This window comes from Hyaena hyaena, unplaced genomic scaffold (genome assembly GCF_003009895.1).
Source record: "Hyaena hyaena isolate Hyena2069 unplaced genomic scaffold, ASM300989v1 scaffold_80, whole genome shotgun sequence".
Taxonomy (NCBI): domain Eukaryota; kingdom Metazoa; phylum Chordata; class Mammalia; order Carnivora; family Hyaenidae; genus Hyaena; species Hyaena hyaena.
Window position 1 is genome coordinate 464,055 of NW_024080712.1, and position 12,888 is coordinate 476,942.

Sequence of the window (12,888 nt, forward strand, 5' to 3'; positions counted from 1 at the left end):
CACTACCCGCCTGCACTCTGGCCGGGTGGCGACACGTAGCCAAGGTGGCGTCCCCGAGGTGTCTGCCTGAAGGGAAAGCAGGGAGCAAGTCGCGGCCGGCCCGGGGCCGATACTCACCAGGGCGATGACGGTGGCCCCGGCTCCCGCGCAGGCGACGATGAACAGGTGATAGGACACGTAGAACTAGGAGAGAACAGGGCAGCGTGTGATGCTCTAGGTGGAAGGATGGGGCCTCACCCGTTCCTCCCCCGCGACAGGCCGGTGCCGCGTCACAGCCCAGCCAGGCCGTGCCCTACACCTGTGACATCTTGGTAGCTGGGGGCTGGGCCACAGCGGGGAGGCACGAGTAGGAGCCCCTAACTCTCCCTGCCTTCCAGAAGCATGCTAGCAGTCTCGGAAATGTGCACGCTTCCTCCAGCGCGTTTAACAATGTTCTTTTATAGACAGTTATAAACCAATGCCTGAAGAATCTTCTGAGGTCCGATTTTAAACCAAAGCGTGTTAGGATTTACTGCCAATGAAGGCTGAACGCGAAATAGCGAACCAGTGATGAACTGACTAGATGAATAGAAATTGGGCTTAGATAGTTTCAAGGGAAGCATTTCGATGAAGGTTAATTTGCATTTGGTCTGTGATAAATGTCCTAATTTGAAAAACTATGTGAAGGTGAAAGAAGAATCTAACATGAATTTTCAGATGTGCGGGACTCACATTATTGCCCAAAGAGAAAGCTCTCGGCCCATTTCACACGGTCTAGCCCATTTAGTGAGGCTCCTTAGCATTTTCTAGGTCCCAGATGGGCAAGTTCCGGTGATTATGTACCATGCACTCAACAAGATTTCCTTCCTAGCGTTTGCACCACGTTTTGCTCTGTCTAGGGAGGAGAGCAGAGCCCTTTCCTCAGCCTGCTTGGCCAAGTGACCGGCTCTACGCCCCGTGGTGGGAGAAGGGTTTACCTCGTTGGTGTTGCAGATGTTCTCCAGGGCAGAGCCACAGATTCTTCCTGGGAAAGCGTTCCAAGGGATGATCCCTGGGAAGTGAATCCACACACGACGTTAAGTTACCAGCACGCACGGCAGTGGCGGGCTCTCGATGGTTCTCACCCCTTGGGTTCCAGTTACAAGGGACTCACACGCTTTCTTCTTCACGGACGCTTGGCCTGTCTGCGCTCTGCAGACCCGGCTTTTTAGAATCAATAATGAGTCCTCCTTGGACAGGAGGACCAGAGCAAAGTCAAGTAGTCTGTTAGAGACTTAAACCTGAATTTGTTTTTCCTCCAGATTATGCTTTGTTTAGTTGGGCCGATATCTGTAAAGACTCATGTTCAAAGCTGTCTGCCCTAGTACGCATTTGTGACCTCTAAACAGCTGGAGGACAGCCCCCCTTGTAGAGCACTTCCTGGTCCCTGGACTTGCTACTCAAGTCCCGAAGTGGAGAGTCTGTACACAGAGTTTCAAGGCAATTACTTACTATGGAATTTGGATTTAGTAGGTCTTTTATATTCATCTACCATGTGCCTCTCACTATACCCTTGATTCCTCTCTGCCATAACCTGGCCCATTGGGTTGCTCTTCTGTTCGCGATCCTGTAGCAGGTGTGTGCTTTTTAAAGAGAGCCTACGGCTCACGTTACGCTTCTCCCAGGAGGTAAGGAAGGATTTTTTTTTTTAAGTTGCTTATGTCTTCCATCCGTGCCCAAGGGGAAGGGGAAAAGACAGGTCCCCACAGCGTCTGTGAAACCAGCGATTTCAAATATAGAAGACTGAAAAATATGATGGCTGATGGCCAACAATTCATAGTGAAAATATTTAATAAGGACATGATAGACATCTAGACATTTACAAATAGTGTAAAAACCATCTTTACGCCCTGATTTCAAACCCTGGGCAAGATGATAAAAGAGCAGTCCCAGGGGCAGTTCTGGGCAAGTTTCTCATTATGTTGTAAGATAAGACATGGAAGGCCAGCCCCATGGGAAAAACAAGAAGCACAAACAACACAGTCCTCTCTCCCCCGAAATCTTCCCTTCACTTTTAATGAAAAGTTCTTTCCCCCCCACCTCACTGTTTCTGCCAGCAACAGGATTTCCTACCATCTTGGCTAAGGCACTAATTAAACTCCCTATTGAGGAGGCCGCCTCTCAATTTAGTTGACAGGAGCAGCAAGGGCCCCTTCTGGGGCTTGGCAAAAGGAACCAGCCTTAGCGGCCTGTGGGGAGGATCCCATTCATTAGAAAACAGGCTTAAAGGGGTTTCCAAAGAGCCGGCTTTTATAGCGTGCAGTCTGATGACTTTCCGCTATGGCTGGAGTTTGTTGTTTTCCAGTACAGATAAAGTTTAGTCATTGTTAGAAGACCGGATCTGAAGAGTGGGACAGGGCAATTAATTGGACTCCAGTGTCTCTGCAATATTTTGGATGGAAAGTGGAGCAGTACAAAACTGAAAAGAACTGGAAAAACAAGTCTGGGGGCTTGGGGATCATAACACACAATTCAAAACGTTTCCTTCGCTACGTAACCAAAATCTGAATTACAACTAAGAGCCTCAGTGAGGTTTCCCTCCAGAAAACAGAGCGTAAGTGAAGAATGTACACTCTCCCAAGAGAAGAATGTATGAAACCGATCACGATGATTCAGGACACAGCCCTGTAACAATTCAGGTCCAGGCGTGTGCACAAGGACAAAGGTGTTGGGGGGGGTCACAAGGAAGTACCGTATTGCCGGATATCCACGCAGATCTGCTCCACACCCGCGGTGCCGTTGGTCTGGGGGGACTTGATGACTTCACAGGTTGACCATATGTTATAGAACATAAACACCGGCACCGCAGAGAAGCCAAACACGCCGAGCCAGGCCACTCCCAACACGTAGGTGAGGAAAACGAACTGAGGCAAAAAAGGAGAAAGAATCATCAGCGCTCTGGGCCACGTGCAGCCCCTGGAAAGAACGCTCTCATAGTTCTGGCCAGATAGCGGACCGGTGGGACGCACTCACGGCGCCACCGGAGCGACAAGGCAAAGTGACAAAGGAGAAGCGAGGGCTGGGGCAGGGTGTTCGTGCTCTCCAGGGCTACAGCATGGAGGATGTACTGCCACTGCGGGGACTCTGCAGGGCCCTCTCTTCACTAACTGGGACGTGCTCTCCCTCGTGCAAGGTTACAGAGCCGATCGGAGCAGCAGGGAGGAGGCCGTCCCTAAGTGTCCGGTCCACACTTGCCAGGGTAGGGGGGCGGAGGCGGTCACAGGCCACTAGAACCTTGCCTTTATTTCACACAACATATGGGCCGTCACCAACCTGTGCTACAGGAAGCCCTTTCTCAAAAGGAACCGCGCTAATTTCAAGATCCTGCGAAACTGCTCAAAGCGTGAAGTGTTTGAACCTTTATAAGAGCCTTGAACACAAGCTTCATGCACAGCGGAAGACAGAATTCTCACTTTCCTCAACTTTTCTTTGTCGTTAGGATTCAGGGCGCAGAGCAGTGGTTGAGGGGAAGATCTTCCGTCGTGTCCCCCCACACGTCGCCATGGACAATTTCAGCAGGACTATAATCCTTCTGCTTTACTTCCTAACCTGCCTTGACTACCGGTTTTCAGAGAACTTTGAAAGGCTGTTCCAAAAACGTCATGGCGTGGTATTCATATTTTCAGAACGCGCACCCACAGAGCTTGTGGGCGATGGTTTGGAATTCTAATTTGGCTTTTATTTTTTTTAAGCCAGTGCTGATGCCCCGAAGCTTCCCTCAAACTTTCGATTCTGCAGGAGAGAGGATGGGGGGGGCGGGAGGGGGTGGGGGAGACAGGCTCCCTCGGGCCGCCTCCTGCTGGGCCCTAGCCCCTGAAAGTGCAGAAATAAGTCACTTTTATTCCAAAGGCATTTATACTGCCGTGAGCATTTGCATTTCTAAAGATACTCGAAGAGGCAGATTTCAGCAGTTTCTGCGCTCTGGAGGGGCTACTGGAGACTGGAAGGGTCAGAAAAGGAAGCCTAAAGAATACTTTCTGCTAACACCGCAAAGACTTGAAAAAGGGCTCGTGGTTCCTGACTCCGTGAACCTTCCAGCGGGGGTCTGCACTCCAAGTCCGGTCATGGCGGCCTTAATAAGCGTTCCGTTGCTTTCTCAGGGCACCAGGCCTTCTAGAGAACAAAGGGCAGTTTCTGCCCCTCGGCTCCCCTTCTGTCCTTACCATGCGGGCTCCAGCTGTCACCAGGCCTCCCTGTCACCTCCGATTTCTTGACATGCTCTAAGGCAGCCTTGAAGGTAGAGTCAGACCCCCAAGGTATTGTGCTGAGGTTCCAGACCACCACAGTAAAGCACCCCACTAAAGCGAGGCACAGTAATTTCCTGGTTCCCCAGTGCATATAAAAGTTACAGTATAGTCTGCTCAGGGCGCAATAGCATTATATCTGAAAAAGGTACCTACCTTAATAAAAAATACTTTTATTGCTTTAAAAGCAAAAAAACAAACAAACAAAAAAAAAGCTCCCCGTCACCTGAGCTTTGTCAGGGCGTCCATCTCCTTGCTGGTGGAGGCTCTTGTCTTGTTGATGGCTGCTGCGGCAATTTCTTCAAATAAGACGACAGTAAGTTTGCTGCAGCGCACGACTCTTCCCTTCACTAACGATTTCTCTCGAGCCTGCAGTGCTGTTTGATAGCCTGTTACCCCCAGAGCGTCTTTCAGAATTGGACTTAATTCTCTCAAAGGCTGCTTGATTCAGAAGCCCTTCTAGTTACCGGCTGCTAACAAAGGAGAGTCAGCTTGTCCTTGGAAGCTGTGAAGCCAGGCACCGACCTCTCCTCTCCTCTCTAGCCATGAGAGTCCTAGGCAGCATCCTCCTCCGGTAGAAGGCTGTTCCATGTACACTGAAAACCCGTCGTTTAGAGGAGCCACCTTCGTGCGGCACCTGAGCTAGATCTTCCGGGTCACTGGCTGCAGCTGCAGCCTCGGCACCGGCGGCCTCGCCTTGCACGTCGGTGTTATGGAGTCGGCCTCTTTCCTCAACCTCATGAACCGGTCTCTGCCAGCTTCCTCACCTCCCTCCGCCTTCACAGAACTGAAGAGCATCAGGGCCTTGCCCTGGATTAGGCTTTGACTTCAGGGAATGCAGTGGCTGGGTTGATCTTCTGTCTACAGCACTGAAACGTTATCACTTGTGTGATCATTTCCTTCAAGAACCTTCCTTGGCATTCACAACTTGGCCGTTGAGGCTGAAAGCTGGGCCTCTTGTGCCAATCTGGGATCTCGACATAGCTTTCTCACTGAGCTTGGTCATTTCTAGCTTTTGACTGAATGTAAGGCATGCAATTCTTCCTTTTCCTTGACCTTTAGCGGCCACTGTAGGGCTAGTAATGGCCCTGATTTCAATAGTGCTGTGGCTCAGGGACTAGGGAGGCTAGAGGAGTAAGATGGGTGTGCGGGGGAGGGGGGGCAGCCAGTTGGTAGAGCAGACGGCACACACACGACCGTCAAGTACCCCATCTTCTATGGGTCATGCGCCCGAAAATAACTGCCCTCGGAAAATCAGAGATTACTGATCACAGACCCCCATGACAAATAAAATGAAAAAGGCGTGAAACAAGGGAGACAGGGGAAAGGCCAGTCGGTGAGGCAGGCGGAACACGTACAAGGCGTATCAGTTAAGTTTGCCTTCTTAGATGGGTGCATTGGTTGCCCCCAAAGCAATGACCATAGCAAACTCGGAGATCACCAAACACGACGTGAAACGAGCCTCTACTTTTGGGAAAATGGCGCCAATAGACTTGCTGGACACAGGATTGCCACAAACCTTCACTCTGAAAGAACAAACCTCACAACAGCTGTGAAACCCAATACAGCAAAGCACGACAAAACGAGGCCTCCCTGCATCCAGAACACCAGGGTGTGAGGTTCCAACTGCGGCCTTGCCGCTTGTTGGACCCAAGCTTCTCTTAAATCTAACATCTAGAACAGAGAAGAGTGAGCCGTGCTGGTTGGCAGGGGGGCCCTGGAGCTTGGCATGGTGGTACAGAAGCCACCGTACACACTCACACCTCGTCCAAGAGAACTGTGTTTCCCTCTCTCCCTGCCCCTCCCCTGTTAACGCGTTCTCTCTCTCTCTCTCTCTCTCTCAGGAATAAACAAAAAAGCCCACTTGAAATGACAATCTGACTTGGGGTATGGAATTGGAGAGGCTCCAGTCACCAGACAACTAACTAGTTCCCACAATGTGTGGTGGGTCTCATTTCAGTAGGTGGTACAAGAACACGGTTTTCTTAACGCCGCCACCGACACTGGAGAGGACGTGGCCGTGGGAGCACGGGCGCATGCACGTTTCTGTCCCAGCACTGAGACACGGATTATGCAAACCGATCCGAAAGGGGCCTGGCAGAGACTGAAAGCGCAAGTGCGCCATTGTTGAGGTCCCACACCCCCTGGCCTTCAGGTGAGCTTAACCACAGCCCCCAGGGGCCACACGGCTCAGGCCGGCTGGCTCCGTGGAGCGCTCTCCCCTGGCTGAGGCCGATGGGGACCGGAACACAGAGCTGGGCCTTGACCACGAGGCATCACCGACATGAAAGAGTAAAGGGGCACAGACAGGGGCTGTGGGGGTGGAGAAGCGGGGTCCAGGGGCCCAGCCAGGCTTCTGCACTCCCGCACACATCGCCTCTGGCAGCCCTGCCCCGAGACTGTCACAGTTAGAGCCCGGTGTCGCTCGTGCTGCGGGAATGAGGGACCAGCGGCTGCTGATGGAGCACAGGATGGGCGGCGTGGCAGCCCGCCAGAGGGCGGAGCCTGGGCGGAACCAGATGGCCTGCCTGAGACATTTCCAGAGCTCACTGGGTAAGAGATGCCAGCCAGAGCCTGTGGGCTCAGATGACCGGGAGGTGGGCCTGCAGAGCAAGAGGGACGTGGAGGTGGGACCTGAGGTTCTGACAAATTGCACCCCTGGGGGGGCATCTCCTTGGCCGCCTCCTTGAGCCCCACGGCATGCCTTACCTCTCTGTTTCTCCTCAGTTCCCCATGAAGTCTCCTTTTCTTCGGGCCCCCCGGGGCCCTTCCCCTCCCCCAACCCTCGGTGTCACCGTGACCACGCCCACCCCGGCGCTCCCAGAAACCCCGGCCCAAGTTTCTCTGGGATGCGCTAGGTGACTGCCCCCAGATACCATCGAGGGTCTGACGCCGGAAGCACAAGCGACCGATCTAGCGCTCGTCCCCTCCTGTCACACTTAGTCCCACACACCAACCGTGGCGCCTGGCGGGCCACAGCCTCGCACCTGCCCCCCGCTCACCTTCCCTCCCTCCTGTCCTCCGTGCGCGCTTCTTCCTGGGCAGGGGTCTCCCGCTCCCCGCCGCTCTCCGGGCCTTTGCCCAGCTGGTCCCTGTCTCCTCCCCGGCAGCTGTTTCCACCCTTCTGCACTCCGGCAGGGGCACACCGCTGGCTCCCGGGAGCACCCCCATCTTTGCTGGTTCCCTTCCCCCCGGAGCCGGCCCCCCCCATACTGTGCGTGCAGCAGCGGCGCCCTGCTGCCGGTGGCTCCGGGCTGGGTTTCTTGCCCCAGCCTATCTGGCAAGGACTCCAAAGCTTCCCAGGAACCACGGGCCAGAAAGGGAAGCAGCAGGGAGGGGGCATCTCAGCAGTGTCCTTACGAGCAAGGTCACTCCTAGGACAAGCAGAGGCCAGGGCCCCCCAGGGTAAGATAGGCCTGGCGCTGTGCCACACGGCACACACCCGGGCACAGAGCAACGAGCTGCCGGCCTCCGAGGAGGATTTTTCTGAATGCTGGGCTCCCCTGGCACCGGAGCCAGTCTGTACGTCCTGTCTTCGGGGAGAGCAGAAAGCTCGGGGAGCGCCCAGACGCCAGCAAGCCCGCGGCGCGACAGTACGGGCCGGCCCGCCGCCTTCCGCAGCCACCGGGGGGTCTCCTCCTCGGCCCTAGCGCTCCTCTCTCGACCGAATAAATGCCAGACCCACACAGCCCCCTGCCTGGGAGATTCTTTGACGTGAACATGACATTTACGACCTCCAATTCAACGTGCCCCAAATCAGACTCCATTCATGCCTCTTCCCCCGTGTCCCAGCCTCTCCACCCACCACTGGGCTTCCTTTGGGGGATGTGGCACCTTACGAGCCGGTCTTTTCATGAGCTCCTAAGCTCTGTCCTCCTCTAGACCAGGGGTCAGCAAACAGCGGCAGGAGGCCCGACTGGGGACAGTTGAGACCACATACCAGCCCGGTCTCAACTCTCGAGCTCTGCTGGGAGAGCACGGAAACAAACAGCCACCGACAGCGCGGGTGTGGCTGGCTGCCCAGAAGACGACGCTCACCAAAACGTGAATCTGACATCATTTCCACGGATCATTTTCCCCGACAAGTTAAGGACACATAGCCATTCTTAGCTCGTGGGCCGCACGAAAACAGATGGCAGGCCAGATCGGCCCCCAGGGCTGGCGTGCGCTGCGAGCTTCTTGAGGACAAGAGCCTGTGACGAGCAAACACCCCGCCAGGTGCCTGGGAGGAAAAGAGCCTGGTACTTCCAGAGGAACGGCGACAGCGTAGCGCAGCCCACAGCCTTTAGGGCCACAGTCCGTGTTCCAAGACCAACGAAAGGGGGCACGGAGACGACATGGCAGTCACCTCCGGTCATAGTGAGAACCTTCTATCTGAAAAACCCATCAGGGCCCTGATCGCCTATATATCCATAAGGGAAATGCTTGGCGCTCCAGCCGCAGGCTTTAGTCTTTACCGAGAGGAAGTTGGAGGTTTCTCCATCTCCCCAACCCCAGACTGTAAGAGCAACGTCTGTGTTGTGGACTCTCCCTCCACCCTCCCTCAGCCCACAGCGCTGTGGCCCTCCCTGTGTGTCACCCGACCGGAGACACGTACTCACCATCCCACTGATGCATCGGCCGCAGGCGGTTGTTTTAAACTCGCCATGCAGCTCCTTCACGGCGCTGGTGGTGTAGAAGCCCTCGGCCAGCAGAATGATCCCGTACAAGAAGAAGAAGGACGCGATCCCGTAGATGACATACTGCATCAGCTGTATTCTGTGGAAAGGAAGGCGAGATCCAGAAAAGGGAAGCTCACGGCGTGGCGAGGGGAAGATGTTTTCGCCACTGCAGGGAGCACATGAGGGTGGGTGATGTCCGGGACGCCTCGCGCCCCAGCGATGGCTGCCGTGGGCTCACGCGGCATTCCAGGCAGCCTGGGCCTTTCTCCCAAGGTGGGCCCGAGGGTCAGATGGACAACCTCCCGGACAGGGGAGATGTCTGCTTGGTCAGGGGCAGAGGCCCACTGGTCATCGTTGAATATGCACCCCAGTCCTGTGCCGTGAGGGTTAGAACCCTTGTTTCGCGAATAAGTACACACAGGCATTGATTGCAAAGTGAAGTGACGCACCCAAGGACACGCAGTTAGTGGCAGAGCCAGTCCTGAACTCTGACCAAGGACAACACACTTTTTCGGCCATCGCCAAACGCCTCCCAACCAGGCCCAGTGCGTAACATTACCCTCATGAGCCCCTACAGAAACGCTCGGGGCTTCTTTAAGGAGGAAGTTCTGCACTGATGTTCTCGTCACACAAGGAAGCATGGCCGTGGGTATTTTGTTAGGCTTCCTGGACGTTTAAGAGCCATCGATTGGGCTCACTAGCGAGTTAGATCAGGACACCTCACCCAGGGTCAGCTTTGGTAGCTAGTTCTTGGACTTCCTCGCACACAGCTGGCACTCAGGGAGTCCCCTGTCTGGGCTGATGGTCTTTACCACTGCCCCCCGCCCCCCACCCCCGCCCCGCTGCATTTCTTTGGATGTCATTTGCGAACACATTAAACAAATAATAAAATCCCCTAAGGACTCTCCAACGTCATTCCATTATTGTTCAATAAAACTTCTCGCCTTTTGCATCTGGGAGACAAGTTTCTTTGGGTCACAAGATGCCTAAACGTGGTGTGAGACTTGGGGAGTCCAGGAAAGCGAAAGACGGCGCTGAAGGAAGTCGAGTAAAGGGGACTATTTGGAGGGGATGAACACGCTGCTGTTGAGCTCGCGCCGTCACGAGAATCTCTGCAGGGAGCTGCTCAGCCTCCACTGGAAATTCTAGAACGGGCGGCCAGAGACTTGGGTCTCAAGCCCTGAAACGTCCCGTTTGCTGCATCGGAGGACACCCTGGGATTCGTTCTCCTGGAGGAGTAAGCAAACTGGCCCTGCACACTGAGAGTTGGGGCAAGTGCTCAATAGGGTCCCTCGCAGTGTGGGGATGGTCCTTTCCTGCAAAGACTAGGGGGCATCTGCCGCTTGGGAGCTAGGGGAAGCGTCTCTGGCGCGAGCACCTTGCCACCGCCCTACCACGTGCAAAGCTACCGGGTGCGGAGTCCTGTGTGTCCCCCGTGCAGGCTCCAGGGACCAAACCCTCAGTGTCTGCTCGGCCATTTCCTTTTTCCTCCTCTCGTGCGCTTTTTTCTATCTGCCTACAAGTAAGCTTCAAGAAAAGCATCCGTCTTCTGCCAGGAGAGCACACCAGGCTCTTCGAAACGATCACGAGGCAGCTGCGTGTTCAACACGTCTGCAAAGGAAGCGAGTACTTACACCTCACTCAGCAGGGCATGGTCACTGGTGTTGGTGGAGAAGTGTTGCTCGAGAATCGCCACGGTGCCTGCGAGGGCCACGTGCCCACAGCCGCAGAACAAGGCGACCCCAGAGAAGCAGAGGATGGTGGCCACCAGAGAGGCATAGGGGACTCCTCCCAGACACTTGATGCAGCATTCAAAGCAGCCTGGACCCAAAGGAGAGAAAACGCAGTGGTTACGGGCACGATGCCTCTGTCTTCATCACCACCGCGCCTCCGCAGAGACGCTCTACCTTGCCGTCTCCCCTCGCATGCTCTGTGCCCAACGGCTCAACGTGCCCAGGGCCAGTCGGGTCGTCTCCCACTCTGTGGTCAGCACCCTGGGGGTCTGAGGGGGGAACGTAGCCCAATTTACTCGGGGTGAGCAGCAGAGCAACCAACTGACAAATATTCTGAAATAAGTCCCAATCCTAGAACTTCCTCACTGACCTGGGGCTGGGGGGCACTCATTCCACTAATGAGCTCAGAAGAGAGGGCAGCTGTGAAGCTATAGTTCCATGAAGAATAGTCACCGCCCCCAACCTGAACTTTTGGGGGGTTCAAGTGGCTCTCTCTCTGCAGCAGCCAACAGCTTTCTCCCAGCCTTTGACCTCCTGGGTCACCAGAAGCAGCAGACACAGTAATCACACTGTTGCTGCATTCAGAAAGAGGTCAGTGTGGTCGTTTGGGAAAGGCCCTGGGGATTCTGGGTCCCCAACAAGTACAAAGTCACCCACATCCACTCAAGTGGGTCCACTCAGGTTTCATTCAAGTCACTCTCAAACGCCCTCAACTTTTTAATACCAATGCCACCCCAGCCCAGACAAGGCCAACGCTTTATTCCTCTTCCCACCCTCCCCCACTTCCACCTGCCTCCTTCCCCAGTACAGGTGTTCAGAGTCAGATCCAGAACTGGTGGGTGACATTTAAGTACTTGAAGGAAAAGGAACAGAGGAAAAAAACAGAAAAGACAAAATGAGCGTCCATGAAGTGAAATGAAGGAGAAAGAGCCACAATGCATGGTTCATCTGAAGAAGAGTTTTCTTCACTTAAAAAAAAAAAAGCAAAAACAAAACAAAACAAAAAATACAACTTTTACTTGAGATGTCCAGAAAACTCTTCCCAAGGGGCAGCGCCAGGTGACATTTTCAGTTCGGAGACATTTACGTTTCAGTTAAAGCAGTGCTGGCCTCGGGGGAATGTGGGTACCTCTCCTGACCTGCTATCCCTGTTATTATTATCCAGGCCTTTAAGTAACTGGCTCGTCAGGGAAATTGAACTCTGAAGGCATTAGGATGTTTAACAGCAATCAAGAGCGGTTCCTTGCTTCAAGGCGAGCACTGATTAAGCCGGCTAATGTTCCCCCCCAATCAGTCTTTATAGTGGACGAGGAAGGACTACCCAGCATAAAGCGCTGAACAGGACTTTTCTGTTTGGGGGAACGTCTCATTCAAAAGCAGCATTTGCCTGGGGCGCCCGGGTGGCTCAGTGGGTTAAGCGTCCAACTTCAGATCGGGTCATGATCGCATGGTTCGTTCGAGCCCCACACGTCGGGCTCTGTGCTAGCAGCGCAGAGCCCACTTTGGATCCTCTGTCCCCTCTCTCTGCCCCTCCCCCACTTGTGCGCGCTCAAAAAATACACATTAAAAAAAAAAGCAATTGCCTAAACCCACCCCAAAAAGGGACTATAAATCCTCGTTACCAGCTGTCTCTTCAGTTCACTGGAAAATAAGAATGGTCAGGGCTTCATAAGCAAGTGTGCTTTCTTTTCTGTCAAAAGATGGCTGGCAGGTGTCACGAAGAACCACCTCCCAGAAATGGATCACAAGGCTAGTACAATGGGAACCGGCACACAGTACAGTTCAAGTTCACTAGTAAGGCGGTACCTTCAAGAGCTTTGGACACTTGAGATTTGGGAGCAAGGACGACGGAGTTTCGTCTTATTCTGTCATACAACTTTCTGGGGAATGAGGGGAGAAGAGGGCAACTGGAGGTTCCAAATGGTCTCCAGAAACCCCCCCCCCAACTCCTAAGCAAGAGAAACTATGATCCTCAGCCTCGTGGCCCCTTACATAAAGAGCAAGCAGACCCGTGTGTCATAGCTGTCATTCACTGAGTCTCCCGTCCTCAGCCTGTGGGGCGGTGTGCAGAACAAGGTGAATGCCAGCTTTCTGCCTAATGAAGTGGTGGCTGCTCCTCACCGGACACACGGCCCCGTGCTTGCTTTAATGCTCTGTTACTGCCATCTTGAAGTTCAGCAACCCACCTCTGCAGAGGGACTGGCCGGGTGCTTGAAAGAATGACTTTTCCCT

At 54.1% G+C, this 12,888-nt stretch overlaps 1 protein-coding gene across 5 annotated transcripts in view; it reads right to left on the minus strand.

The window, feature by feature from the left end:
• Nucleotides 1-12,888, minus strand: part of GPM6B (glycoprotein M6B) — a 154,402-nt gene that overhangs the window by 3,943 nt on the left and 137,571 nt on the right. For all 5 annotated transcript variants that reach the window (XM_039233946.1, XM_039233943.1, XM_039233945.1 and 2 more), the window contains 5 exons: nt 10,558-10,744; nt 8,864-9,020; nt 2,711-2,882; nt 957-1,030; nt 118-183 (listed from right to left, as the gene is read on the minus strand). In XM_039233946.1, the coding sequence (XP_039089877.1) occupies nt 118-183; nt 957-1,030; nt 2,711-2,882; nt 8,864-9,020; nt 10,558-10,744 (656 nt within the window). The remainder of the gene's footprint in view (nt 1-117; nt 184-956; nt 1,031-2,710; nt 2,883-8,863; nt 9,021-10,557; nt 10,745-12,888) is intronic.